General features: G+C 45.8%; 3 protein-coding genes across 3 annotated transcripts in view; 1 reads left to right on the top strand and 2 right to left on the bottom strand.

The window, feature by feature from the left end:
- LOC144112621 (uncharacterized) overlaps window positions 1-7,320 on the top strand; it is a 32,611-nt gene extending 25,291 nt beyond the window's left edge. The window contains exon 6 of the mRNA XM_077645419.1: window positions 6,177-7,320. The gene's annotated coding sequence lies outside the window, so the exon portion shown is untranslated. The remainder of the gene's footprint in view (window positions 1-6,176) is intronic.
- Window positions 7,321-8,207: 887 nt separating this feature from the next.
- Window positions 8,208-10,502, bottom strand: LOC144112620 (protein argonaute-4-like). Its single transcript, XM_077645418.1, has 4 exons — window positions 10,457-10,502; window positions 9,385-9,644; window positions 8,697-9,326; window positions 8,208-8,246 (listed from the first exon to the last, which is right to left on the bottom strand). Exons 1-4 carry the CDS (start codon window positions 10,500-10,502, stop codon window positions 8,208-8,210), a joined length of 975 nt encoding a protein of 324 aa, XP_077501544.1.
- A 9,192-nt stretch (window positions 10,503-19,694) lies between these two features.
- On the bottom strand, window positions 19,695-20,318 carry LOC144112619 (uncharacterized). Its single transcript, XM_077645417.1, has one exon. It carries the CDS (start codon window positions 20,316-20,318, stop codon window positions 19,695-19,697), a length of 624 nt encoding a protein of 207 aa, XP_077501543.1.
- Window positions 20,319-27,933: the final 7,615 nt, after the last annotated feature.

Here is a 27,933-nt window from a genome sequence, read left to right as displayed (position 1 = left end):
TTTTTTGGCCTTGGCGTACGTCGGAGCACGCATACGACATGCTCCAGGGCGACTGGATGGCTCTGCCTTCAGCTTCACGTCGGTTTTGCTTTTCAGGATTGTAGTGAGTGCGTTGCAAGAGCTCCGAACGCATCGGCGACAGACTTTTTCTCACTGGTCTCCACCCATCGAATGATGTCCGCCTTTGTAGCCAAGTCTAAATTCTTGTGTTTTTTTTGTGTTCATGGCTCTCGAAAAATAAAACGTATGGCACCGCACAAGTCTTAAACTCACATTGGCCTCGCAAACAAAATGAAAAGAATGACCACTGCACCTTACCAGTCCAGTCATAAGCCCAAACAGCACCGACAGCAGTGAGAGCCAAAATGGCTGAACCGTTGATGACAGCTAGATAACATCGCTTGTTTTGGCTACTCCAGTGGAGTCAGCTAACCAGCATGCAGAAACCTGGCACCGACGGGCCTGCGGCCAGCATGGTTTCCCTCTTCCCAGCCCCTTGCATGCCCCTATGGCCATTCCAGTCTCTGTTCACACCCCACAAATTTCTCATCACGTGACTCTTGTGCAGCTCCGCACGAAGGCGTCCAACGCCAACACCGCACACAAGATGAGATTTCGGGAAGACCGGGAACTCTTAGAAAAAGCCCATTTGCAGTGGTGTGCAGTGATAGAAGTCCACTTCCAGGGTGGGGTGTGTTAGGAGAAGCGCACTTGCGGGGGTGTGGCGTCGCACGGAGTTCGGTACATCAAATTTGGAGCGCACGGCAGTTCGATAAACGCAAACATATTTGCAATACTTTTACATGGGATTCCAAATGAGATTTTACAGCTGTTCAATATAGGCAGTAATTCTATATATCTGGGTCAGATATGTCTCGAATCAACAGTATATGGGGATGCACCGGTTGAAGTTTCAAATTTCTGGTGAGCGAGAGGCCTTCATGCCATATTTGCACGAATACATTGCATATTTTTTTTCATTTCATTGGTTTCAGAACACAACTCGCATTATATTTGCACGCAAGATATGAATGTAGCATGTTTTTTTTCCGCCACTAGGACAAAGAGAGAGAGAAAAACTTTATTTGATCCATTAAGGGTTTAGCGTTCGATCTTCGTCTTCATCGCTGCAGACTTTTGACCTTCAAAGCAGGGTTGGGCCCTTAGTCCAGGCCTCCACTGAGTCCCGCCGCTATGAATGTACATAGAAGCTGGTGCGGGCTGTTGAAAGATAGGGCGCTGAAAAAATTGAGTGGAGTAGCGAAAGGAAAGGAGGGCTAAAGGACATAGATCTGCACATTATGAAACACGAAGCAGCAGTGGCACAACGGTGACGGTAGTCGCTGATGCATGGGAGACTGTGTCTGTTATGTGTTGGAGGCTTTGCTGCACTCAATGGTTTCTGAAGTGTTGCCTTGGATAACATTGATGTATCTTCTGTTGCTTCTGCACTTTTCTGTGGCGTCCACTTGGCTGTGGTTGCCTTTAACAGGCCGAGATTGCATTGAAATCGTAGTGTGTGTGTTAATGGGAATACAGTGTTTCTATAACTGGGCCTAAGTGTTTCTGTGGCAGGAATTCAATGATTTTTACAATGTCATATGATATTCATGGTTGTCACGATTCTTTCTGGACCAAAGCAAAAGCCTGCATTCTACTCTTCATTGCGGCACCTTTATTTACAGAAGTGGTAGCATTGTAAGGTTTTTGCATGAGATACCATTTGCTTCACATGTGGTTGAGGAAGGCTGTACCTTCTGCTGGAACTGCAGATGTTTTTGTCAATAAGAACTCCTTGCTTCCTGCGTCATCTTTATTGGCACTGTGACAAAAGATGCCTGCTGGGTTGTTGGTGTTGTGAAAGCATTTTAAGCAAAGGATGTGCGCTCTTTTCTGTACCCAGAAAAGATTCCAAATCGTCTGTCAAGGAAATTACTGGGAAGCTTAGCAGTCTAATGTGTAGAAGTTGCTTTGTATATATTAGATAGTGAAATGAATATCAGAGAAGTTATGAAAAGGAAACCCATTTAATGACATGTCTGTTTTCATCAGTATCCATCTTGTACAGGCTACAGCAGACAGGCGGGGTTGCACTCTTTTGCTGGGGCTTGCACGGGGAGATTGGTGCTTCATTTTGTCCTGCTGGGATGGGCATTTTCTGGGAGACAGAGCTCAAGTGGGAAGTGGATTTTAAGGATGCTCTTCATTTCTGGTCTGGTGCCTTTGTGATTATGCAGCAGACGCAAGCTCAAAAGCCCCCCTACTACCCTGGAGACATAATCTACTATAACACACAAAGCCAACAGCACAAGCAGTGGCCCACACCTCTTCGGAGGCCTAAAGCAGCCGTTCCCATTGTGCCTTCTATAGAGTGCCATGGCACAGTGCAGGTTGGTGCAGCACCCAGCTGTGACCATACATGCAGCTGTAACCATACTTGCACATTGCACACTTTGTTGTAGCACTCTGCTTTGCTGGTGGAAGTTTGTGTGCATCGCTGCTTTCTTGGGTGTTGTGGGCAATTCGCACCTTCGTAGTTGCATAGGGTGATTTGTTTTAGCACTTATGCCAGTTATGTCGCAGCTGTGCATGTGTTCTGCTATGATCTCTGGCCACTTCTGTTTGCTTTATTTTCGTTTGCATGATGGTGTGTCAGGGTCTGACTTGGAAGCATGAAGCTCATGATGGCTGGCGGGTTTTGCTTGGATGTGGCTTGCAAGTACTTTCTGATCTTCAGGTCTGCTTTTTTATTGTTTGCTTTATGTGTACCTTTGCTTTGCTTGAGCCTGACTGGAAAATTGCATTGCTTGTAACAGCTTAAAAGTAATGCTTCATTTAAGTGGAAGGAGGACACCCAAGCGCTGGCGTTTAAGGGTACTGTAGAACCTGAGTGAAAAAGCTGTTCTGATATAAATAGTAGTCATTTGCTTGAGCATCAGAAAGGGCTAGAAGGAACATCAAATTTTGCAGCATGATTTTACTGAAATTTATCTGTTTAAATGTTCGAAGTCCATGAAGCAGATTACCATTTAAATGGAGAAACACAGATTGCGATTCATACTTTGTCAATTATATTTCTCTGCGTTGCTTTTTAATCTTTTCAGCAGTGCTGTCACAGCTTGTACCCTTATATAATGTGCTGCTGTGTGCCCGCCTTGTGAACTGGCACGGTGGCTGCATTTCGATGGAATTGAAATGCTAGAGGCCCGTGCACTGTGTGATGTCAGCGCACGGTAAAAAACCCCAGGCAGCCGTAATTTTCCGAAGCGCTTCAGTACGGCATCCCTCATAACTTGAGTCATACGGGAAATTAAATCCTAAAACCTAAACCTAAACCTCACATGTGAAGCAATGTGAGGCCAGCAATACTCGCCAGTTATGCGTTTATCTGCCAGTCAAACGAGTTGATACACTCATGTTTGGTACAGTGCATCAGTGCACATTATTTGCCATAAATCACAAACAACGGTATAGTCTTGGCTGATATGTTGGTGGACATTTTGAGGGAAACTACCATTTGAGGCACAATAATTGAGCACATATATGCAGTAGAGCCTTGTCAATTCGAAGCCCATTGTACAGCTTAAAATATTAGAATTAAACAGAGTTTTGAATTATCCGAAATCAAAACAAAATGGAAATGGCAAGTGCAAAATGTTGTTCAATCAATTGCAGCACTTTACAGTCATCACCATTGTACTCTACAAAGTTGCGGTAGATGTTTAAATTTCCTCTCATGGCGGTAGCTCGTTTTGACTCATCATAGTCGCCGCGGCACTGCCAGTTGGCTGAAATTCTGTCACTCTGGTCTCAACGTCCACAAAATATAATCGCGCATCTCTCTTTGATGCAACTCGGTCATTGTCAAAGCTTTGCTGTTTGCTGGCACGTTCATACTCATACGATGTTCTCAGTGCACAAGCGTGAGTGGCAACCAGTGTTGGATACGTAAAGGTTAGTGGCATAGCTCAGCTCTAAGGTGCATGTGCCGAAGAGCGGCTGCTTTGAGTTGAAAAGGAGCTACGAAAAGAGAGCACGTGCAGTCCTTCCGGCTAATCTGGGTCTGGACATGGCACGGCGTTGTTTGTATCGACATATTTGGCGCTGGTGCTCGCGAAACAAAAACTACGCTCTTTGTTGGAGCTGACGCTGCCAAGCATGTCGACGCCACCATATGGTGGTCCGGTGTCAGTGAACTGCAGAGGGTCGCTTTGGCTGGCATGACGTTGCAGTGCCGCGTGCAAAGTCATCAGTGCCGCCACTTTCTGCGCTATAGTACGTGAAGCATCGAAGGGTCTGATTAAGAGTCGCTCTGCTTCATGCACAGTGCGCCTATCATGAGCAACGCGCCGCTGCATTACCAGTGGAACTCTGGTGCTCCCGATTTTGTGGTGAAATTGGCCATTTCCGCTTTAGCACCCTAGGTCTTTGTGTTAACACATCTGCAAGCTGACAATTAAAATTAATTGCTAAAATTTATTTTACAAATTAAAGCAGCATATAAATTCCACCAATTAATATTTTGAATTACCAGAGTTCAAATTATCAAGGTTTTACTGTAGTATGTGTGCTGTAAAAGTGTCGAAGTCTTCTGCCCACATTAGTGAGTGCTAGAAGAAAAGCTCGGGTGAGCTGGTATGCCGTTGATACAAACAGTGTGAACTGACACAGGGATGAAACGAACACACACACAGATGAGCGCTGACTTCAAACTAAAATTTTATTGCTTGCACTGTGGAAATAATAAAGTCTGCACCTAAACGACAGAAAACATGACGAATAATGACTGGCTCAAAAGTTCAACAGTCTGCTACAACTAATTACAATATGATTAGTCCCAGAATAAATTGGGTGATGGAAAGGTGACAGTTGAAGGATGCATGGATTTTGTTGCTTGATGTACCCATAAGGCATTCCATGAAACATTTTGTCCCCTGTTGTTAGTTATTAGGTCTGGGCAAACATTGGTGTTGTATAAGTCAAAATGTTTTAGACAGACTGCTTGAGTAGAGTTCAGAATTACTTAGAGCCTGGCAAATCTTTGATGTAAAATTAAATTTGGGTTTAATAAAGCAGCCAAAGAATGAATTTTTTGGCCTGAGAGTTGTTGCTGCTCAAGCTTTCACATAACTGTCAAGGCTCCAAAATTTTCTGGGAGGCACCTGAATTTCGACCAAACATCATGATCGTACTGAAATGACCTTATTTTCCCCAAAAATTACCCCCTGCTTTTTTCGAATATATTTTCTTCAAAAATACGTGAATATATATGCAAACCATACTTATTCATTGTACTATTACAATGCACTGCCAGCATCACTATGGGGCTATTTCATGTTTTCGACAGATTTTTCTAAAGGAGTGAAGTCTAAATGTTGAGTATAGTGCGGGTGCTGCTTTGTCAGATTTTTCGTAGGTTAAGCGCATTTTTGTTTAGCTTTTCTAGCAATTTTTTTAGCTTGTTCACCATTTTTCCCGAGATAGTTGGCAGGTATTGTGAGGAAGTGAATGGCAGGCAAAAGGGGTTGGAGTTTGAAGGCATGGTGTCCACCTGAAAGCATCGGCACCTGTGTCAAATGTGCACAGAGCTCATAGATAAAAATAACAGTGCAGTGTATTGCCTGCAATACCATCTGCACTGCTAAAGATATGCATCATTGCAAGGAATGAGTTTACATGCATGCACTCTCCAAGCCAGGCTCCTGTTTCAAGCCCTGCTTGTTTTGGGAATACAACGCATGGTTCTGTCGTGCAAGTTAGAATGCAGACCAAGGATGGCAGTGCTTGCAAGCTAAAATAAATGTGCAGTAAGTAGGAGTGCTTTAGAATATCCTTAATGGAATTCTCTGATAAATCTTTTATGCAGTTATTTGTTCCCCCACTTTAATGCCGTACTAGCATGCGGGTACACTGATAAATAAATGTGTGCTGCTTGAAGGATATGAAGTACATTTCATTCAGTTTAGAGTAAGTTTTATGTGAAGAAATAACTCAAGAAAAATATTCAGCTTTGTTTAGCTGCAAAGAAAGTTTTGGCCTGTGCATACTTGTATGTAGTTTGCATGCAGCACCTTTTGCATTTTGTGGTGTGCGAGTGTGAGTCTCAGAAACTTGTGTGCATGGTCATGCTTTTGTCTGATTTTGTAACTTTCTTTACATCCTCTTCCTAATTATAGGAGGGTACCTGTGAAGCGGATGGTTCTGCAACCCACGTGAGCAAGTCAGATGAGGACCCTGATGACAGCAGAGCCATCGTCATGGATTTGGCTTTGCAGGAAGGGCTGGCAGGACAGCAAGCTGTTGAACAATTGTAGCAATGCCCATGTCATTATTGCCTTAAAGTGCCACACTGCTACTGCAGTGCATTCTTTCCACACCACTTCCTGAGAAGTGCTTTGCTTCTGTGTCATTGGACACTGTATCATGTCCCTGCCTCAGTTATTTCAGGTCCTTTGACAAAACAAAGTACATTGTTTTTAGTTCTGTTAACAGACCAGTTTCTTATAATGAAGTGACATTTCAATCGCGACCGCTAGAACGAGTTTCAGATATAAAATTTTTAGGCGTCCGGTTCCACGAAAACCTTCGCTGGTCTTGCCATGTTCACTTTATTAAACGCAATATTGCACAATGCATTGGTGTGCTTAACAGGTTTCGTCTGCTATTACCTCGTTATTTACGACATGAGCTCTACTTCAATACCGCTCTCTCGCGGCTTCATTACTGTTTGCTCGTATGGGGCACTACAGGTAGGTCAAACATGGAAAGCCTATAATTATTACAGAAAAAAGGTGTCCGTTTCATTGAAAACTTACCGGTCCACGACTCAACGTTATATTTCATGCAAAATAGAATCTTGGATATTGAGTCATTGTACAAGATGCGTTTGTCTGAGACTGCCTTTTTAGATTTTAAGAGAGATCCACAACTATTCATATCAAAGTATACGAAGCATGACCCGCAATACGAATTTAGGAAAACTGTTTTCATAAAATCTAAATGTAGGACTAACTATGGAAATCAATTATTCAGTTGGCTTATTCCTAACCTGCGGAACCTCCATCCTGAATTGCTGGGCATCATGGAAAACTGTTCTCTGCTGGCTTTCCGAAAGCAGGCAAGAGATTTTTTTCTTGACTTGCGTATAATCCCGACCATGTTTGCAGGAACTGCAGTACCAGTATGTTACTGCTGTGTTCAAGGTGATCCCCTCCATTCCGGTTATCTTTCTTTGTTTTGTCTAAGAAACACATTTGTGGTTATTCTTTTTTTAAGTGCTTTGCCTTGTAACTAGGGTGTGTTGTTAAACCATAAGGTATTCCTGTAGAATATTGTTGCATTTTTTTGTTTTTTTGCTGAACGTGATATCTTACGATATGCTTGCACAATTTTGTTGTGATGCCTTTCATGTCCACACTATGCTGTATGAATTCAGGGTGTTTTGGGCCTAGTCAGGTGACCTCTAGCCCTCACCTTTAGCCCTCTCCACCGAGACAAATTGTATTTTGTCTGAATTTCAATAAATTTCAAAAGAGGTGTGTCAGTGATGGCATTAAAGAAACGAGATCTATTTGCGGTATATGAGGCATACTCATACAAGGCAAAGGGGTCCAGGTTGTCTGTTTCTTGTTAAAAAAAATCTATTTGTTCCTTGTTTGTGATGGCAGCTTCATGAGTATGGTAATGATTTTTACCTATTAGAATGGTGACATCTAATCTATCAAAGCATTATTTAGTTATTGCACTGTAAATGAGTCCTGAAAAGATGACACTTTCTTGCACTCTTGGTCGAGTTCAAAGTGTCAAATATTGAATGCAATGGAAGCATAATGAAGTTGACATTGTGGTATACTTAACTGCTCATGAACTTTTTGAAAGCTTAAGTTATTATGCAATCTTCCTTTCGCTTTCTTTTTTCCTTTTGTGTGCTTGGCGCCTCTTCATTTCTTAACTTTTTGTGGAATCAGCTAGCACAGTAAAATTTTGTTAATTTGACCTTCTTTAATTCATTCTAAAATCCAAATGATTCAAATAGCTCTCATGGCTCTAGCCAATGCCTGTGCTAGTCTATGGCGTCGAACACTCGTTATTAAGTATGCTGCTTGAACTGCACAGATTAATTCAGATGGGCTCCAGCCAATGCCTGTGCTAGTCTATGGCGTCGAACACTCGTTAATAAGTATGCTGCTTGAACTGCACAGATTAATTCAGATGAGCACCTGAAGGTGGGCAGTGCTGAGGTATGACTGGCACGGCAAACAATTGTCCAGATATTCCTACTCAAGGCAGGCGTAACAAAAATTGGCAGGTGTGACAGACAACACCAAGGCGTACAGAACAGCTATGAACCATCATCTCCCCACCAAGTTACGAGAACCTAATGGCACTCTGAGTAAATTTGTATTGTATTTGGAAAACTGGTAGAATCCACATTAATTTGGAAGCGTGCCTAATTGGGCTAGCAGGTAATTCATGACAGCTAAAAGCGCAACTCGGTGCAAAACAGGTACGATGAACACCAGCAATGTGGTGTCCAGGATTGTGGTGTGTTGCATTTTTTTCTACATTAAAATCCGCCTGTTACCGCAGTCGATGGTGTGCATTGTTGAATGCACGAGACGATCAATGCTGCCTCTTCCAATTAAAAAAAACTACAAAAAGATGTGGGAATAAATCGTATTGCATTCAAAACTTGCCTCACGTTTGCGAACCCCCATGAACTGCCCTTCGCTCACTCCGTCCCGGTAGATGATGATGCGCTCCGGCCTGTGCTTGGTAGCACAGTAACAGGCCTTCAGCATGTCTTTCATCATGTCTTTGAGGTCCTTAATGATTTCCAGGCGCGAAGTGGCGGCAGAGTCCTCCATCTGGACACGAATGAAGGCATGGAACTTAGATGGGATGGAGTCCAAGCTACCAACGCACGCCGCGATAGACGGTCGTAGCTTGTCGCCGGGCGCCAGGTGAGTCACGTCCGCGCCGATGATGATCACCGGCTTCTGGGAGATGTCCGGCTTCTCCTGGGTTAGCAGGCTGTTGTTGGTGCCGCCCAGCTTGGCGTTGATCTTATGGCAAAGATTGGTGATGAGTGCAGCATTGCACTTCTTGATCACGTTGTTGTCCATCACGCACTGGGTGCGCAGCCCGATCTCGGTCTCGGCTACCTGCTTGATCTCGGCGTAGTTCGTGTTCTTGGCGAGCACGATGATGACCATCTCGAGGTTGGTCGTCTTTCGCTGCTCCTTGAGCAGGATGTTCCGAATGGGCTTGCGGTTCGCGTCAGTCGTGGTCATGTCCAGTGGCTGCTCGATGCGCATGCCCAGTTCCTGGCCGACGCGAATGAGCATCTTGACAAAGTTGTCGAGACTGTCTCGCTGCGCGAACCGACAGGTTGAGCAGCGTCCAGCGAGTCAGCATGGCCGGCTTGTAGAAGTGATGGCCCCGCAGTTCCCAGGTGCCGTCGCGGGGCTTGCCGACGGAGTTGTTCTCGAAGACCAGCGACAGTGGATCGAGCACCCAGCTCATGAGCTGCGTCGCCTCGGTGTTGATCTTGATGCCGAACTCGCACAGACACTGGTCGCTGCTGCCGACCAGGTCCCGCACAGACTGGCGGATCTCGTTGGCGCGGTAGTGCGGATGCGTACCTGAGCCGCACCACTTGCAATTGCCGGTTTCGTCTCATTGATTTGGACTGCCATGTAGTGGGCGTCTCTTGGGTTTTACCCGGTGTCCGGAATCACGGACTTAATTCTTGTACAGCTGCGATATCTGACTTTGCGGTCGCAGACCGTCTCAGAGTTGCACGCTGTCAATATCGCCGTCTCCAGGGTCAGTTCTGCATTCAGTTGCAACTTCTCGCTGAGGTTTATATGTCGATCAGTCCAACCACCAGACAATCGCGAATGAGCTCTTCCTTCAAGCTGCATGCCGTACTCACATGATTCCGCCAGCTTGTACAAATCCGTGACAAATGTGCCGACGGTTTCGTGAGCTTCTTGCTTGCGTACTTGGCCCTTTCATATATAACATTCGTGCGAGGCACAAAGTGTTTCATGAACGCGCAGGTAACGGCGTCGTAGTCCTGCTTCTGAGCGTCCGTAAGATCTCAAAGAAGCCGTCTTCTGTTTCTCAACACATGGCATAGATCAGCGTGTTGACCTGTGTTTCGGCATCCTGCTTCTTTGAACCTGGGATGACGCGATACCGCTCCCATCTTGTGAACCAACACTTCCAGTCCTCAGGTCGTCGGAAATCAAGTTTCCCTGGTAGTTCGACCGCAAACGGATTCAGTGGAAACTGCTGAGGCCCCGATGCTGGTACAGCCGTCGTTGAGTGTGCAGGATCCCACGTTGGCATAGCGTCGATAGCGTTCCCTTTAATGTCGTCATGTTAGGGTTAGCTCCGCGCTGACCGCTGCGACTGAGTTTCTCTTCGCGACTACTTTGTAGTAACGCACCGTTCTTCACCAGTTTGGAGTCGTGCACCACCACCGCTGCCACCATGTCGTGTCCGAGCAGTGTACTGCTTCTGCAGCATACTGCGCCTTGCCCTTGGACAAGGCGGGCTTAGACATAGCTGGGTTTATTTCATCGCAGCTACCGGGACGCACGTCTCCTGCGTATCGGTGTCGGCCATCGAGATTCCGGGGTGGGTGTGCGAAATTTTAGGGTTGGCCCTGGCCTAACTTTAAGATTGCCATCGTGTTCGGTGCGGTCAGCTATTGCTAGATAGCGATTTTGGTCAAAAGCTGCCAAGCTCAAATTGTCGAGGGTAGGTGGGCCAAATTTTAGGGGTGGCCCGGGCCAAATTTCGAGGTCGCCTCGTGTTCGGTGCGGTCACTTATGGCTAGACAGCGATTTCGGTCCAAATCTGCAAAGGCCAAATTTCGGGGCTGGGTGGGCTAAATTTTAGGGGTGACCAGAGATCAAGGTCAAAGACCATGCCACCATGGTGAACCAGGGTGGCCATGGTGAACCTCGTAGACATAGTACACCTTATGTAGCCTACAGTAACGCTTTTGCTATAGTGGGCATCACAATTAAGGTTATGTCAAAGTCATCTGGAGACAGAATCTGAGATAGTTGCATCGAGTAGAGCTTTCGCTTAAAAAGGCACAGTGTGTCTTGATAGGCATACGAGTGACAAGTCAGGTCCGCGAGCATATGCATACCACAGTACACATACAAAAAAATTAACTGCTACAGGATGCGCAGCTCGCATGTTTTTCGTACACGAAATAGAACAATGAAGCTTGTGAGAGGCAGGTTGCTCTTCCCAAGCTCCCGTATGTGTCATTTTTGCACAGATAGTTCTTCCAGGGCCTGTCTCTCTGATAATGAGCTGATGCGCAGTGCCACGGTGCTCAGGTAGCAATTGCATTGAATTTGACTGCCACCTGCCATGAAGAGCAGGTTGCCGCCTACCCACCGTGGCAGATATACGTCATATGCAGTTTCGTAACACGGTCCCCGACTTTTTTGTAAACGGGACATCTAATGCTATCGCATTACTCAAGTCTACCCGGTACAGTTCGAACGCGTATGTACAATGTACAAAACGTGCAGCACAGTGCCCGACGTCGCATCTCAAGCGCTCACTCTTCGACTACTACTAGACCTAGGAGCACAGCATATTTTATAGCACGTAAGTATGTCGTATTTTGTTTATGACAATCCAAAGCAAGTGCCGGAAGGGCTGCAGTAAGAGAAGGGTAAGGGGCGGTCGCTTGGAAATCTAATCAGAACACAGCAGGCTTGGGGTTGCGGTGGGGTTGTGGTGGCGGGATCAGGCAGCACGCGGCAGCCGATTGCGCGAGCGAGATATGTGCAAGAAGAGGCAGAAGAGACCGAGGAATATTCGGTTTGAAGAAGACACGCTTTGTTTAATTGCTTCTGTTCTCCTGGTGGGTGTTCGCTGACGTGTCCTTGCTCGCTGCTGCTGTTGTCTGCTTCTCCTTGTGGTTCCGGCTTGTTCATCATTCGTGAGCCCATACTACGTTGGGTGGTTTTGGCCAAGGCGTAGGTTAAGCCGCAGTTCATGTGAACTTGAGGAAGCATTTTGCTGAGAGATATTGTTGACCTCCCCAGGTGGAAGGTTGGCAGCTTGGTTTGCGAGTTTGCCACCCCAAAGCCTGCCGCTTGACTCTTCCAAAAAAGATGGCATTGATGCAATTCCCGTGGCTCTCGTCCCAATCGGTGAGGGTTCGGTCAAAATGAAAGCCTCCAAACTAATTCAACAGGAGCTAAGATCATTGACAGACCACTACCTGGAGATCTCTGAAGTGCGTCCATTCGGACGTAGAAGCATTGTGTGCAAGTCCTCTGACATCGCTTGTGTTGCAGACTTGCTTCAATGCAAATTTTTCAGCTCACTGCCGGTGAAAGCATTCATTCCCGAGCGTAGCTTGCATGTGTCAAAGGTATCGTACGTGGTGTCGACCCAGCATCGTCCTCGCAAGAAATTCTAGTATAATTTCAGGATGCAGGAGTTGGGGTCCTTTCAGTCTACTGCTGTAGTAGAGAGGTAAATGGCTCGCGTGCTGCTACTGAGTAATAACTTTTGCTGGCTCTTCCTGCCCTGCTAAATTAAAAATTTGGCTGATTGTATACCGTGTGGACACTCTAGAAACCCGCACTCTTCAATGCACGAACTGCTGGCGGTTCGGGCATAGCGGCAAAGCATGCATTAAGTCAGAGACCCGCTGCCGTTTATGTGGAGAAGGTCATTCTGCTGATGATTGCACCTCAGAGCAGCCTCATTGTTACCTCTGCAGCAACATCCACTCAGCTGATGATGCCGACTGCACAAAACGTAGTGAAGAGCGTATCTTGTTGGAAATTATCAAAGAGAAGCGGTTCTCAAGAGCCGATCCTTACGCTGTTCCAGCAGGAAAAAATGCTCATGCTAGTCGTGTGCACGCTTCTGTTGGGGACATGGAGTCCAACTTGACTTCCTCAATTGTGACCACAGTAGAAAAATCCCCTAATAATGGGGTTGAGTGAATGCTAAACACTTTTTCTGAGGCGTTGGTTCAGTTGCTGTTCAATCTGTGTCACCATCAACACCCGCTCGGGCAGCAACGTTTGCATCTGTTTCAGCTAGTGCCAGCCGCTCAACATTACCTTCTGATACTCCCCAGGTCCCAGCTAACATCTCAGTTCCTAGCAGTGCATGTCGCACTGACATCTGCACAACAGATGTCGAAATGTGCCCTACGCAGAAGCGCTGTGCTTCCTCGGCACCATCTAAATCTAGTTCTCCACAGATGAAAGCTAAAAAAAGGACCACCCAAACTTCTTCCCCATGTTGATGTCCTTAAAGGGGCGGTTTCTGCCTCTTCAATTGGCCAGTAATCATGTCAGGTATCAAAGTGTTTCAATGTAATTGCCGCTCCGTATTGTCTTCTCTTCCAGATCTAGAAATACTTATTCACAAACGTATACCTGATATTGTGATTTTACAAGAAACGTGGTTATCGCCTTATAAATCATTTTCAATGAGAAACTCGAGTTTTCAGGTCAGATCGAAATCTTGGCAGGGGAAGTGGATTGGTAACAAAGCTTTCAAAACATTTGTCATCAGGCATCTATCTCTAAGAAAATTCTCCCTGACTGTGAGCTTTTAGCGATAAAAATTTCATTTCCGGGTTGTGCCGATATTACAATTGCTAATGTCTATTTTCCTTTAGGTGTACATAGGACAGACTGTTTAGACAGCTTGGTGACTGGCACAAGCAGTGCAATCCTCGCTGGGTATTTTAACTCTCACCATAGTGACTGCGGAAGTCGTAGTGATTCCTGCGGCCAGCTTCTCTGGTCGTGGATGTCTGCAAATGCTGTATGCTGCTGCAATTTCAGAGAAATCACCTTTATGCGAGGGGTTGCTCGTTCAGCCATTGACAACTTTATCAGCAGGTAGGCCAAAGGTGACTGATTGGTCGACACAGGTTTCGGGTACATCAATGACCACTTTCCTATAACTTTCACTATCCGGTTATCTCCGCTCAAAACCTGTATAACCCATAAATTTGTCAACCACAATATTTATAAAAATTGATGTCCGCCTCAATTGCCTCTCTAGTTAGTACAAGCCGGGATGACAAAGAGTATGGTGGAGCTGCCATAAAAAAAACGTAAACCAATAAGCTCCTGCCTGTACCACTAAAGTATCACAGGCTTAACCCAATCGTAATATAAACGAAAAGGCCCGAAGGCAATGTTGTGCTTTTGCCACCCGGAGGTGGGAAAATAAAAAAAATGGGGTAATGCTACTAAGCGACCCACAGCCAGGGGAGCGGGCCCGGGGAGACTCCCCTGATCTCCCCTGGGACGTAGCGGAGGGGGTGGGACATAGGTTGTGGGAATGGGACTGGGGGAAGGGTTATGGGTAATGTGATGGGAATGGGGACAGCGAGATATTGACCCTCATTTTATCATCGCTCGACTCCTGTCTGGCCAGGACAGGGAGGGCGTCGATGTTGTCCAATGGTGCGGCTCCACTCACGGGATGCCCGACCACCCAACGACGCAATAGCTCCGACTCGGAGACAGGGAATCCTAACCCGGGGCAGCTGCCTTGGGCTCCTCCACGACTTTCAGGGGTCCGGTTCGGACTTGCGTAACGCTGTCCAGCTACTAACCGTCAAGTGTTTTCCGCGGCTTTTCAGACTCCGGAAGTATGTGTGGTGGATCCATCCAATGGAATTAGACTCCCAGGGACCCACCTGTGCTTCCAACCAACCAACCTTGCACTTATTTCCTCCCCTGGCTTGCTCCACACCTACTGAGGAGGGAGTGTTCAGGGCCGGGCTGACCGGGCCACAAACCAAGAACCTGGCCGAGGGTGAGATAACCCGGGCCTACTCCACCGCTACTCCACAACATCGACGGTTTTTGCATCGGTCCTACTAAGGGCCCCCTTACCTCGGCGTCCCGCGCTCTAGCCTCACGGTCCCGCGGTCAGCCATCCCTGGCTGCTTCCCCGAGGATATCGCTCCCAAGGAGCCCTTCTGCTGGAAACCCCCGCGCGGGCCTGGCCTCTCCGTGGCCAGAAACCGACGCGCCAGTCGGTAGCCACGCACGCCCCGCGTGCAGAGGCCTTTTGATTTTCGAGCACTTTTTGAGCCCAATTCCGTGAGTCCAACCTGATTATGAAACCAGGCCTGCCTCCGCACAGGCATCGGACCTCACGTGCGCGACTGGCCCACTCAGTCGCTTGGAAGTCGCTGCCACTCCCATGGGGTTTTGCATCCCCAGGGGACGGGCCCCGGCCAGCCCATCCCCACCGCTGGCGTTGCACCGGAACAAAGCCTAGTAGCCGAAACTACACCGGCCCGTATCCGGTGGCAGGGGGGGCCACGGGCAGGCCGCACAGTCGGATTTCCCCCCCAAGCCGGGAGGACAGAGCGCAGCAGACGGTTTTATTTTTGCAAAATGTAGCAGACCACTCAATATTCACTGTGCCTGCAGCAGCCTCTAATAAAAAGCCGCCTCCTTGGTGCACAGAAGAATGTGAGAAGGCTTATCGTCGCAGAAAAGCGCTGTGGAAGAGGCTGTCCTGCAACCAGAGTCCAGCTAATTGGTTAAAGTACAAATCCTTCTCTGCATCTTTGAAAAGAACAATTGCAAAAGCCAAGGCGCAGTATAACCAAAATTTAAAGACATGTCTTTCAAATCCTCGTAATCGGAAGGCCCTATATAGATTCATGGAACGTAACAAGCGTTCGGCAGTCCATCTCCTCACTAGTTCAACAGTGTTATCAACACAAAAGGCTCAGGAAACCTTGGAGCGTATTGTTCAGGGATTGGCGTTACGTTTCCAGACGCAGAGAAATTCCCCTTTGTGCGCAATCTCACCCTCTTCGGATTATACCGAGGTTGACGCATCAGAGCTGCTCTCAGTCCTGGCAATGTTGCATCCTGCAGCTCCTGGACAAGATGGTGTCACTGTTGGTATAATTAAAATTTTAGCCCAGGATTTTATAAGCGACCTCTTAGATATCATCAATGCTTCGTTGGAAAATGCATGGATTCTAAGCATTTGGAAGACATGTAGAGAAAATTATTTTATTGATGAAAGATGCAGGATAAGGATACGTCTTAGATAATATTCGGCAAATTGCGCTAACTTCAAATTTAGTCGAATTAATAGAAAGAATAGTGCACAGTCGCCTCACAAAACATGTTCATGACGTCAACGGTCTCAGCTCAGCCCAGATTGGCTTTCGTCGCGGATGCTCTATATGGTCCGCGCATGTGGACCCAGAGAGCAGAATTCGGCTTTCGCTACGCAGAACGGAAGTTTCAGCTTTGGTGACTCTTGATGCAGCAAAGGCCTATGAGAGTGTAGAACATACTATACTACTTAACAGACTTGCTCAGTTACACCCTCCAACCTACATTTGCGCGTGGATATCTGAATTTCTGAAGAACAGATATTTTACTGCACAGTGGGAACCCTATGTTCTAATACATATTATCAATCAAGAGGTGTGCCACAAGTAGTATAGTATAATATAGTAGTATGTTTATTTGGCCATATTATATACAATATGCCCTCGAGGTGAGGCTAAAGGAGGTAGACCAAGCATACCTCCTGACAAGGCCTACACCCCGATCACACATCATGGAAAACGAGGGCCGAATGGACAAAAGATAAAAACAATGAGCAACCATGATCACAATAGAAAATAGTTAATGATAGACAATAATAAATATCAATTAACAATAAACGAAACATTTCATAATATGCACATTCAAAAAAATAAAACTAAGTATACAGAATTAGCTGAAATTTAACCGGGGGGAAAAGAATCGTCAGTTTTTTCTTGAATACAGACACACTATAACTTTCTAAAGCAATCTGAGTAAGATACTGGTAGGCATTACACAATGTTATAATTTGATAATCGGTTGTTTGTTTACCATAATTTGTTCTGGGTCTTGCAGTAGATAGGGCAACGGAACGTAGACCATACGCAACGTTTCTTGAATTATAAGTATTAGAAAAAGAGCTAAAGTCATGCTTGACTTTATAAAAAATGTGAAGAGCCAAACTAAAATTGTATGAATTAAAGAAATTGCGAACATGAAATGTTTCAGAAAGATTTGCTTCAACAGATGAACTTGAACTTAATAAACGTAGAGCTCTTTTCTGGAGAGAAAGCAATTTGTATGAATCAGTTTTGTTGCATGTACCCCAGACTAGGTTGCAATACACCAGGTGAGAATGAACAAGGGCAAAATATAACTGTTTTTTAACTTGTAATGGGAGGAGATGTCTAACACGATAAACAACATAAATAGATCTGGCCATCTTTAGTCTAATGTAGTTTATATGATCACTCCAACCCAAATCGCTACGAAAAAACACACCAAGGAACCGGCAACTATGAACTTGCTCGATGTTAAAGTCATTAAAAAATAGTTTGATGTGATGATCTAATGGTTTGTTTTTTGGATGGAAGAGCATAAACTTTGTTTTGTTTACGTTTAATTGAAGTTGATTAACATAGAGCCAAACCGCTAACTCCTCAAGCCAGGCATTACATTGGTGTTCAATTACTTGGAGACTGGAGCCGGAAAAAAAGACATTGGTATCGTCGGCATACATCATGATATTAGGAGTTAATGGAATGTTTACAATGTCATTAATATAGAGAATAAATAAAAGTGGTCCCAAAATTGAACCCTGAGGGACACCGAAATTTATCATACCAAAACTGGATGGATTTTACATCATGAATCTTAGTGTACTGTATCCGTGCAGTTAGATAACTTTCCAAAAGTGAATTTGCCACTCCACGGATCCCGTAAGTCTTTAATTTATGGAGCAGTATTGTATGTTGCACAGAATCGAAAGCTTTGCGTAGGTCAAGAAAAATTCCAACAGAAAAAAGCTTAGTTTCAAAATTGTTAATTATAGAGTTTTTAATATCTAACAGAGCAGATTCTGTTGATTTACCGGCCTGAAAGCCATGCTGTTGGGGGCAGATAAGATGTTTAGCTTGTAAGAAATTGTTTAGTCGCCTATAGAGTACACGCTCAGCTAACTTCGAAAACAATGGCAATACCGAAATAGGACGGTAATTATTTGGGTCATTTTTGTTGCCTCCTTTGAATAAAACGGTAACGCGCGCGACTTTTAATTTGCTAGGGAATACACCAGAAAGTAGCATTCTGTTACAAATATGCGTAAGAGGGCCAGCAATAATATTTACAGCACATTTGATAGGAAAAGCAGCAACTTCGTCATCTCCAGGTGAGCAGGTGTTCCTAAATGAATTAATGATAGAAATAACTTCATCCACTGAAGTAGGGGACAAAAATATAGATTCAATACTGCAAGAGGGTAAGTATGAGTCGACAGTCCGGGTTGAATGACTGCTAGCAGAAGGTCGGTATGCTCCGGCAGCTAAAAAGTGTTCATTCAGCATATTGGCAAGTGAAACTCCAGCATAATTCACCCCATTGACTTTCAGCTCAGAGGGAAGACAATTCTTCCTGTTCCCTATAATAACGTTAATACCTTGCCAAAGTAATTTAGGATTGTGTAAGATTGGCGAAAACTTATTAATATAGAAAAAAGATTTAGCTTTCTTTAGATCTGAGTTTAATTTATTTCGAAACTTCTTAAACTTAACTAAATCATCCGGGCATCGCGTTTCCAAAAAATGAGAGAACATTTTGTTCTTTTCTTTAATTTGTTTCAAAAGTGCTCCTGTCATCTATTCTTTTCTAGCCTTTCTATGTTTTTTTATAGTTTGAGTTGGGAACGCGGCGTAATAGCATTCAAGCAGCTTTTGAATAAATATATCATAAGCACGGGACGAGTCATTTTCACCATATACATCTACCCAATTAATTGTAGACAACAAGTGACAAAATCTGGAGATGCTCTTTTCATCATTAACTCTACGAGCGGGAACAGGTTTATTCAATTTGGTCGTATCAGGAAAAAGTGAAAAGAAAGGCAAGTGATCACTAATACCAGAAGAAAAAACACCGGATATGCAACTCTGAGGTGGGAAATTAGTGAAGCACAAATCAATTAATGTTTCATAGTGCAAGGATATGCGAGTAGGCAATTCAATAGTATTGTCACAACCATTAGACAGCATTATTTCATTTAAATTAATCTTCAGAGCGTTATCCTCCAAAAAGTTAATATTGAAGTCACCTAGCACAATGATACGCCAGTTGTTTTGGTTTGAAAACTTCAGAAAACAATCAATGAAGCGAAAAAAATTGTCAGAATTTCCTTGAGGGGGGCGATACACAGCCATAATAGCAACTCTATGAAAAGCAATGCAGACAGTTTCAAAATCAGTACAAACAAGTGAATAATCCGACAAGACCTCAAAGCACAAATAATTTTGCACATATAAAGATACACCACCACCACGCTTTCCATCTCGAAATACTGAAATGGGTTTGTAACCAGGAAACTCGCTGACATCTGCATTTGAGGTAAACCATGTTTCAGTGAAGGCAATAAGGTCAAAATTAAAGTTCAGTTTAGTTAATTCAGCTTCTACTTCTTCTGATTTATTTTTTAGGCTTTGACAGTTCAAGTGGTAAAGAGATAGTGTGTTGCGAGGATTGTAAGCACGGTCCTTTAGAAAGTCGGTGAATGACTCGGCAGTAAAATAAGCCATTGTTGAGCAGGCGTACTACGCAGACTCGCAGCAACAGTGATTAAACCATCTTATCAATGTCCTCCTCACAAGCGATCCTGATGGCTCGTGCACCAGGTTGCTTTCGAGCGTAGATCTTTCCTTCCATAGACCAGACGAAAGCGTGCTTCATTTCCTTAGCCTTCATTTTAGCGAGCCACAGTAAATTCCTGCTAGAAGCCGTCAGGTTATCAAAGAATCGAATGTCATCTTCGCATTCTTTGCGCTTTGAAATCCAGTCTGTTTTTGTGGATCGGTTGGCAAAACGGATCAAAACCACAGGCACCTTGTCTGGTTGAGATGGAAGGCGGTGTAGCCCTTCAATGTCCTTTGCAACAAGTGTGGGCAAGTCAAGCTTCACAGCAAGGCTGTTTACTTTGCTCAGTAAATCTTCACCAGCTGTCACAGGTATTCCATGTATTTCCATGTTTTGCCGCCTACTGTACTGGCTCAGATCGTTCAATTCCTGACGCAGTTTTCGAATTTGCTGTCCGTCCTGGTTTGCCTCAATGTCGTTAACTCTCTTACGCAGGAGCTCGATTTCCTTGTCATGCCTATTAGATACTTCGAGCAATTTGTCATACGTGTCAGACATATGTTGTACAGACATTTCAATGCTTGAAACGGTTTCCTTCAAAGATGTCATATCATCCACTTTGGCCGTGAGATTTGCCAAAGCCTTACTAATCTCAGCAAGCTGTTTGCATAGGACAGCAGAAGATGCATTACTGCTGCTATCCTGACTGCGAGACGCCGAAGATCGACATGTCAAGCATTTCAAGGCTTTTCTTAATTCAGCATTTTTTGCTTTGAAACTCCGCTCCCCAACCCCTGCACACTTCCCTATATGAAACCTTTGACAGCAATCCGCACAAGTCAAATTCTTCACCATCTATAATGTCTTCGTAGCATGCAGAACAAGGATCAAACTTTTCAGATGACATTGCAAGCAAGACACTAGACCATGGGCAGCAGTGGCAGCAGTGGCGGCAGTATGCACTGGCAGCTTAACAACAGTAAGAAAAGACAACTAACCTGCAAATTCAAAACAGTTGTTTGAGCACTCTTGTGCAGCAACGTGCCACCGCTGCCCGATGTGTGAAGGCTCTCGACGACTTGCGCAGCCTTATAGCCAGAAGGAAGGGGCGTATCTTCACGTGATGACAGCACGATAGGCAGCCGCACACGGTGCGTCAACGAAGCCAGCAGAATGCAGATCGCACGTGATACGGAAATTCTTGCAGACGGACAGCAGCGAAGGAACTGCAAATTCAAAACAGTTGTTTGAGCACTCTTGTGCAGCAACGTGCCACCGCTGCCCGATGTGTGAAGGCTCTCGACGACTTGCGCAGCCTTATAGCCAGAAGGAAGGGGCGTATCTTCACGTGATGACAGCACGATAGGCAGCCGCACACGGTGCGTCAACGAAGCCAGCAGAATGCAGATCGCACGTGATACGGAAATTCTTGCAGACGGACAGCAGCGAAGGAACTGCAAATTCAAAACAGTTGTTTGAGCACTCTTGTGCAGCAACGTGCCACCGCTGCCCGATGTGTGAAGGCTCTCGACGACTTGCGCAGCCTTATAGCCAGAAGGAAGGGGCGTATCTTCACGTGATGACAGCACGATAGGCAGCCGCACACGGTGCGTCAACGAAGCCAGCAGAATGCAGATCGCACGTGATACGGAAATTCTTGCAGACGGACAGCAGCGAAGGAACTGCAAATTCAAAACAGTTGTTTGAGCACTCTTGTGCAGCAACGTGCCACCGCTGCCCGATGTGTGAAGGCTCTCGACGACTTGCGCAGCCTTATAGCCAGAAGGAAGGGGCGTATCTTCACGTGATGACAGCACGATAGGCAGCCGCACACGGTGCGTCAACGAAGCCAGCAGAATGCAGATCGCACGTGATACGGAAATTCTTGCAGACGGACAGCAGCGAAGGAACTGCAAATTCAAAACAGTTGTTTGAGCACTCTTGTGCAGCAACGTGCCACCGCTGCCCGATGTGTGAAGGCTCTCGACGACTTGCGCAGCCTTATAGCCAGAAGGAAGGGGCGTATCTTCACGTGATGACAGCACGATAGGCAGCCGCACACGGTGCGTCAACGAAGCCAGCAGAATGCAGATCGCACGTGATACGGAAATTCTTGCAGACGGACAGCAGCGAAGGAACTGCAAATTCAAAACAGTTGTTTGAGCACTCTTGTGCAGCAACGTGCCACCGCTGCCCGATGTGTGAAGGCTCTCGACGACTTGCGCAGCCTTATAGCCAGAAGGAAGGGGCGTATCTTCACGTGATGACAGCACGATAGGCAGCCGCACACGGTGCGTCAACGAAGCCAGCAGAATGCAGATCGCACGTGATACGGAAATTCTTGCAGACGGACAGCAGCGAAGGAACTGCAAATTCAAAACAGTTGTTTGAGCACTCTTGTGCAGCAACGTGCCACCGCTGCCCGATGTGTGAAGGCTCTCGACGACTTGCGCAGCCTTATAGCCAGAAGGAAGGGGCGTATCTTCACGTGATGACAGCACGATAGGCAGCCGCACACGGTGCGTCAACGAAGCCAGCAGAATGCAGATCGCACGTGATACGGAAATTCTTGCAGACGGACAGCAGCGAAGGAACTGCAAATTCAAAACAGTTGTTTGGGCACTCTTGTGCAGCAACGTGCCACCGCCACCGCTGCCCGATGTGTGCTATCGGTGCTATCCCCGCTGCTTTTTAATATTTTGGTTAGTGGCATCCCCACTCGTCCTGATGTAACAGTTTTTGTGTATACAGATGACATAGCTTTTTTCGCCACGGCCAGGGATATCCATTCCCTTTCCCAGATTCTGCAGGAATATTTGGATGCTCTTGGAGTATGGTTGCGCAGTATTAATTTAACCCTGAATGTTGACAAATGCGGCGTTTTGGTATTTCCTCCAGACATGCCTTTACACATTTCGTTAGTCCATTGCTCTAACCAGATTCTACAAGTGGAATCCGTTAAATATCTAGGTGTTACTTATCACCTAGCATTAGTCTGGAGCCTTCATATAATGAACAATGTGTTAAAGGAGAACGCGCTCCAGACCGGCTGACAAGAATCGCCAATAAAAAGTTTGGGATGTGCCGCGACACATTATTGTTACTATACAAAGCCTATAAAAGACCTATACTAGAATTTGGTTGCGTTCTGTTCTCTGGTAGTGCAAACTACGATTCACCCTTTAATCTTACTGGAAAGGCGCGCTCTACGTCTCTGCCTTGGTCTCCCAAAATCAGTTTCAAACGCACTGCTCTATTTGGAAGCCCGTATCCCTGATCTAACTTCCCGGTGTCAAATACTCACGGTGTGAACTTTCCTCAGGTCGATGGACCCAGTGACTGATGTCAGTGCTCCTATTTTTGTGTCTCAGCCGGCCTTATTCTTTTCTCATCATTGGCCACGGTATCAAATGCCACAAATTATGTTAACGCAGAGCCTTTTAACACCGATTGGTGTTGATCTCAGTTATTTGCAGTGGGTTGATGACACGCCGGCAGCAGTGGAATTCCATTTCGACCACATCTTCCCATCTCATGCGAAACACATGCCCGCAAACATTTCAAACGGTATTCTCTCGGATCACATAGAGGAATACCCCCATCATACGGTGCTTGCTACCGATGCCTCCGTCAACTGCCAAAAAGCTGCAGTTGGCATCTTTTCGCAGGATTTGGCATTGAGCTATTCTGTCTGCATCCCAGATTATATTCCTACGTTCTTTGCGGAATTTTTGGCTCTTGGAATGGCACTTCACAAAATTCTATGCCATGTGTCTCATGTTATTATTCTCGCTGATTGTTTGTCAGTGTTGCGATTTTTTGTCCATGCACTTTGAAGGTGGTCCGTTTTGTCTGGGTCCCTGGCCATGCAGGTATTCATTCAAATGAGGTGGCTGATTACTTAGCAAGGTCGCGAATTTCAGCCTGCTGGCGTTTTCCAGGTTTCAGCGGTTCCTACATATATCAGCCAGGTTAGAGATCCCTTACTAAATACCACTGACTATCAGCACTTATCATATAATTGGAACGTCCGATCGTGTAAATCCAGGCTGTGTGAGGTAACAATGACGCGGTTATATCTATGCAGGTGTGGGTTGACACCGACGAACCTATGTGACGCATGTGGGAAAGTTGAACCTTTAGACCATTTTCTCCTCTACTGCCCAAAGTTCGCACTTCACAGAAAGATTTACCTGGAGGTCCCTCTCTCCAAGTTAGGGCTGCCTTTATCTTTGCCAGTATTATCGTTTGGTGCGAATGCCAGGGGATCTGCATTGGGTACTATTTGTGGGTTTCTCCACGATTACATAATTGCAACTGGTAGGTTGATGTGCTAATTCTTTTAAAGTTCTACAAGCTCTTCTTTCACCAAAACGCGGTCTGTTATTTAACTGTCAATATTGTTCTGTTTTTATTCATTGATTTTTTCAAAATTCACGATTGGTGCTAAAACCATGGAAACTTCTTTGTTCAACTACACCTTGGCCAATCCCCCCGCGTGGGTATGTGCCACATACCTGGGGTAAAGAAGAAGTCACGATCGCTTACAGCTTAATTCGAAGACTCGCCGATTCTCTCCTAAACCTTTAGCACGGTGTTGCTGTTTGCGTCGCCGATGTGTGGTGGTGTTGATTAATGACTATAATTGGTATTGAGGGATAGGAAATGACGCAGCATGTCTCATATCGTTGGACACCTGAACCGCGCCGTAGGGGAAGGGATAAAGGAGGGAATGGAAGAAGAAAGGAAGAAAGAGGTGCCGTAGTAAACTCCACAATATCGACCACCTGGGGATCCTTAACGTGCACCGATATCGCACAGCACACGGGTGCCGTAGCGTTTCTCCGCCATTAAAAATTAATGTGGATTAGCTCAGGTAATCCAGGATATACAAAGCCAAAGATATCGGCGTTCACTGTGTTCATTGGCGTTGACGATGTTCTACACGGCGATTGCCTTGAGGAAAGGAAGGGCGTATAGCTGGTCTGATCTAACCAGGATTGCTAGCAGGAAAGCAGGGAGAGGGGGGGGGGAGACCTCTGGGAACGGTGTTAAGTCTGGTTTGGTTTTGAAGAAAGGAAACTGCACACTGTCTAAATAGTAATTGCCTACCAACATCCACACACGAGCAGCCCTAAGCACAGCACCCGCTTAATTACAGACTTACTACCTGCCCATATTGCTCACTGGAACTGGAGTCATTTCATTTACTGTCGGCCAGTTGTGAATAAAACGACGCAGTTATGCAACGAAAACAAGTCACTTTATTTCAAAGTTGAACAAAAGAAGTACCCTTCAATGTCACTGCACCCAAAAAAGAAAAAGAAAAAAGGGTGGTTGCAGCCTGCCCTGCTGCTGAGACCTGAAACAAACAAAACGCGCAAGCACAAAAGTCATGCCACTGATTAAAACTGCCAGCTTGCTTCTGTCTGTAGGCAACACAAAACCTATAGACAGTCTATAGACAATCTAAAGATTTATGGCGATAAACGTTTAGTACACTTGTCTATAGACAGTCTATCTACTATGAATTGACAAAACAAAATATCAACAGGAAGGCAGTAGAGTCTATAAGAAGCCTATAGACTATCTATAGACCATTTTTGTAAGGGAAGCTTCCCGCGCCGGGTCCATCGCACACTAAAGCGGTAACAAAATATTCGGGCCAACACACGAATAACATAAGACATGCACACGAAGGCTGCACACAACTACATCGAAAGACATTCTCCTCATTTGTATATGATCAAATTTGTCACGGAAAGATTTTGCATGTTCAAATAATCGCGGATTTTAGGCAGTCATAGGTAAGAAAAATTAAATAGGACACAAGGTCCGCCTGAAGGGTATGATGCGATAGTGTAACCCTTAACGTCACGTAGGTAGCCCACCTGCCTCCTACAGGCTGCTGTCTGGAAAAAAGCCTAACAGAGCCATGCCCGTGACTTTCCGCTCACGGCACCGATGCCGACCACGCAAATACGAGATCTTCTGGAGAACGGGGCATTTTAACGCGTTAATATTCACGACCTTCCGAGCAGAGCAAGAGGCAGGCCCTTACCTCTTCCACGAGGTAGTTTCATGTTTGTATGATGCGCCCGCACACCCTCTAGTGAGAGTAATGCTAGACGTCGTTGCAAAACGAATGAAGCCCATACACGTGGCATGACTTGCTTAAATTCACCGTGAATTCAAGGGGTGAAGAGACATTCGTACATTACCTAGGCCAGGTATTTCGAAAACAACATCAGTGTAATGCTGAATTCAAAGGACGTTCAATCTGTTTCCTAGGAATGCAGGAAATGAAGGTAATAACATAATACTTCTTTGAAGACAATTTCACGACTTTTAAGTCAACGTTTTGGCCTATTTTTTTTAGAAATATGAATACTTGAAAAATTAGGTCCTAGCGAAATTTAGTTGACTATCTTTACATGACTAAAAAACCCAATTCATGTGGTGACCTTTACGTGTGACGTCAATTGTGAATTTCTTAACTGAAAGTTTAACTGAGGGCCGAAACTGCCGGAAAGTTTTCGTTAAACTAAACGTTGACCAGAAAAAAACTCAACCATGGCTTAAGTCTCAAAATCAATTTTGTAGCCAATAAAATTTCTTGGTACAGTCTGGTGGTTACAGCCTTCCGCGAGTTGCTGACGAAGGGCAAGAGAGGGTGCCCTGCAGAGTTAAGAATATTTGCCGCTAAACCGCAACAGCACATGTGCTTAGGAAGTTCAGTGTCAGCTGGCGAGGCGTTACAATCTCTACGGCACTCAGTTCGAACCATCTGCGATATTGCACTGCCCTAAGTACTTAGTCTTGCTTCGTCGTTTGGTGCAATAAAACTAAGCAGAAACCAGCTACGTGGCCGTCGTTTTGGAGAAGAACGAAGCTAAAGTAATTGCTGCCGCGGTATAAGAGCGTAGACTGTTTCAAAATGGCCGCCGTAGGGATTGCTACGCCTCTCCAAAAAGACGTCACCTTTATTCGAAATTTCGTCGAAACATCGCATAATTACTTTATGTACGAGATTTGATAGAATTAACTGTGGGCAACAAGCCTGTCCATGGCTTAGGTCCGGCGTTTATATGTTTTGTTTGCCAACGAGGCTCAAGTTCCTTAATTATCGGCACTGTATAGCGCAACTTTTTGCTAATGAGCCCTCGTGTCGAGAAGTTCGTTCCTATGCACATAGCCTACATTGCTCACATTACTGACCCGCCGTGAAGGCACAGTGGCGATGGGAAGACCCCCGTGAGCCATGCAAAGGCAGTACACGCTAAGGAACCCTCAGGTGTTCCAAGACTAATGTGGAGCCCTCCACAACAATACCTCTCATAACCAATGAGCCTCCTTGGAACTTTAGACACAATCACCACGACACATCTAGGTATGGCGCGGTGACGTCACGGCAGCTCAGTGAACTCTAGTGTATCGCTCACCCGGCAGCGGTCCTCCTCAGACAAAGTACATGGCACCCTGGAGGGATTCGAGCACTTTGACGGCCTCGACGTACTGCCTGGTGGTGACCGAGTCGGCGCTGCCCTCGGAAGAGTCGCTGCTTGAGCTAGACACGTCAACCTTGCTCGCCACGTGGTTCTTGGCCCGGTACGCGGCCAGGTGCGCGTAGTAGACGGGTGCCGGGATGCTCACGCTGCGCGCGCAGCGGGCGTACGTATGGCATAGGTAGTAGCTCAGCCTCTCCAGCTCGTCCGCTGTAAAGATTGAGTCGTCCCACACGACGTAGTAGTGCGACGGCTTGCTCGTGCCCTGCACCGCAGACGCCACGTGGACGGTTAAACCCGCGGGTCCGCAGCAATGATGTCCTAGTTGTAGACGACAGACCTCGCGTCACATCCACGCCACTAACTTAGGAATCAAGAGTAAGGAATGGGTTTGGGCAGGGTATGTAATGCGAAGGGAAAACAACCGCTGGTCCTTAAGGGCAACGGAGTGGATTCCAATGGAGGCGTAGCAAGAGGCGGCAGGAAGCTACGTGGGCGGATGAGATTAAGAAGTTGGCAGGGTTTTGGTGGCCGGAGCTGGCAAAGGACAGGGTTAATTGGAGAGACAAAGGAGAGGCCTTTATGCCCAGTGGCAAGGTCAGGCTGATTATATTACTGATGGTGATGAACTGACTGCATCCAAAATTTATTTTTCTTGTGGTCCCCTTTTTGGAACCCATTACACATTGCGGGAACACTTTACAGGCTATTACGCAATG

This window comes from Amblyomma americanum, unplaced genomic scaffold, assembly GCF_052857255.1.
Source record: "Amblyomma americanum isolate KBUSLIRL-KWMA unplaced genomic scaffold, ASM5285725v1 scaffold_430, whole genome shotgun sequence".
Classification (NCBI taxonomy): Eukaryota; Metazoa; Arthropoda; class Arachnida; order Ixodida; family Ixodidae; genus Amblyomma; species Amblyomma americanum.
The sequence above is the reverse complement of the archived record's forward strand: the minus strand, read 5'-3'. Positions and strand labels throughout refer to the sequence as shown.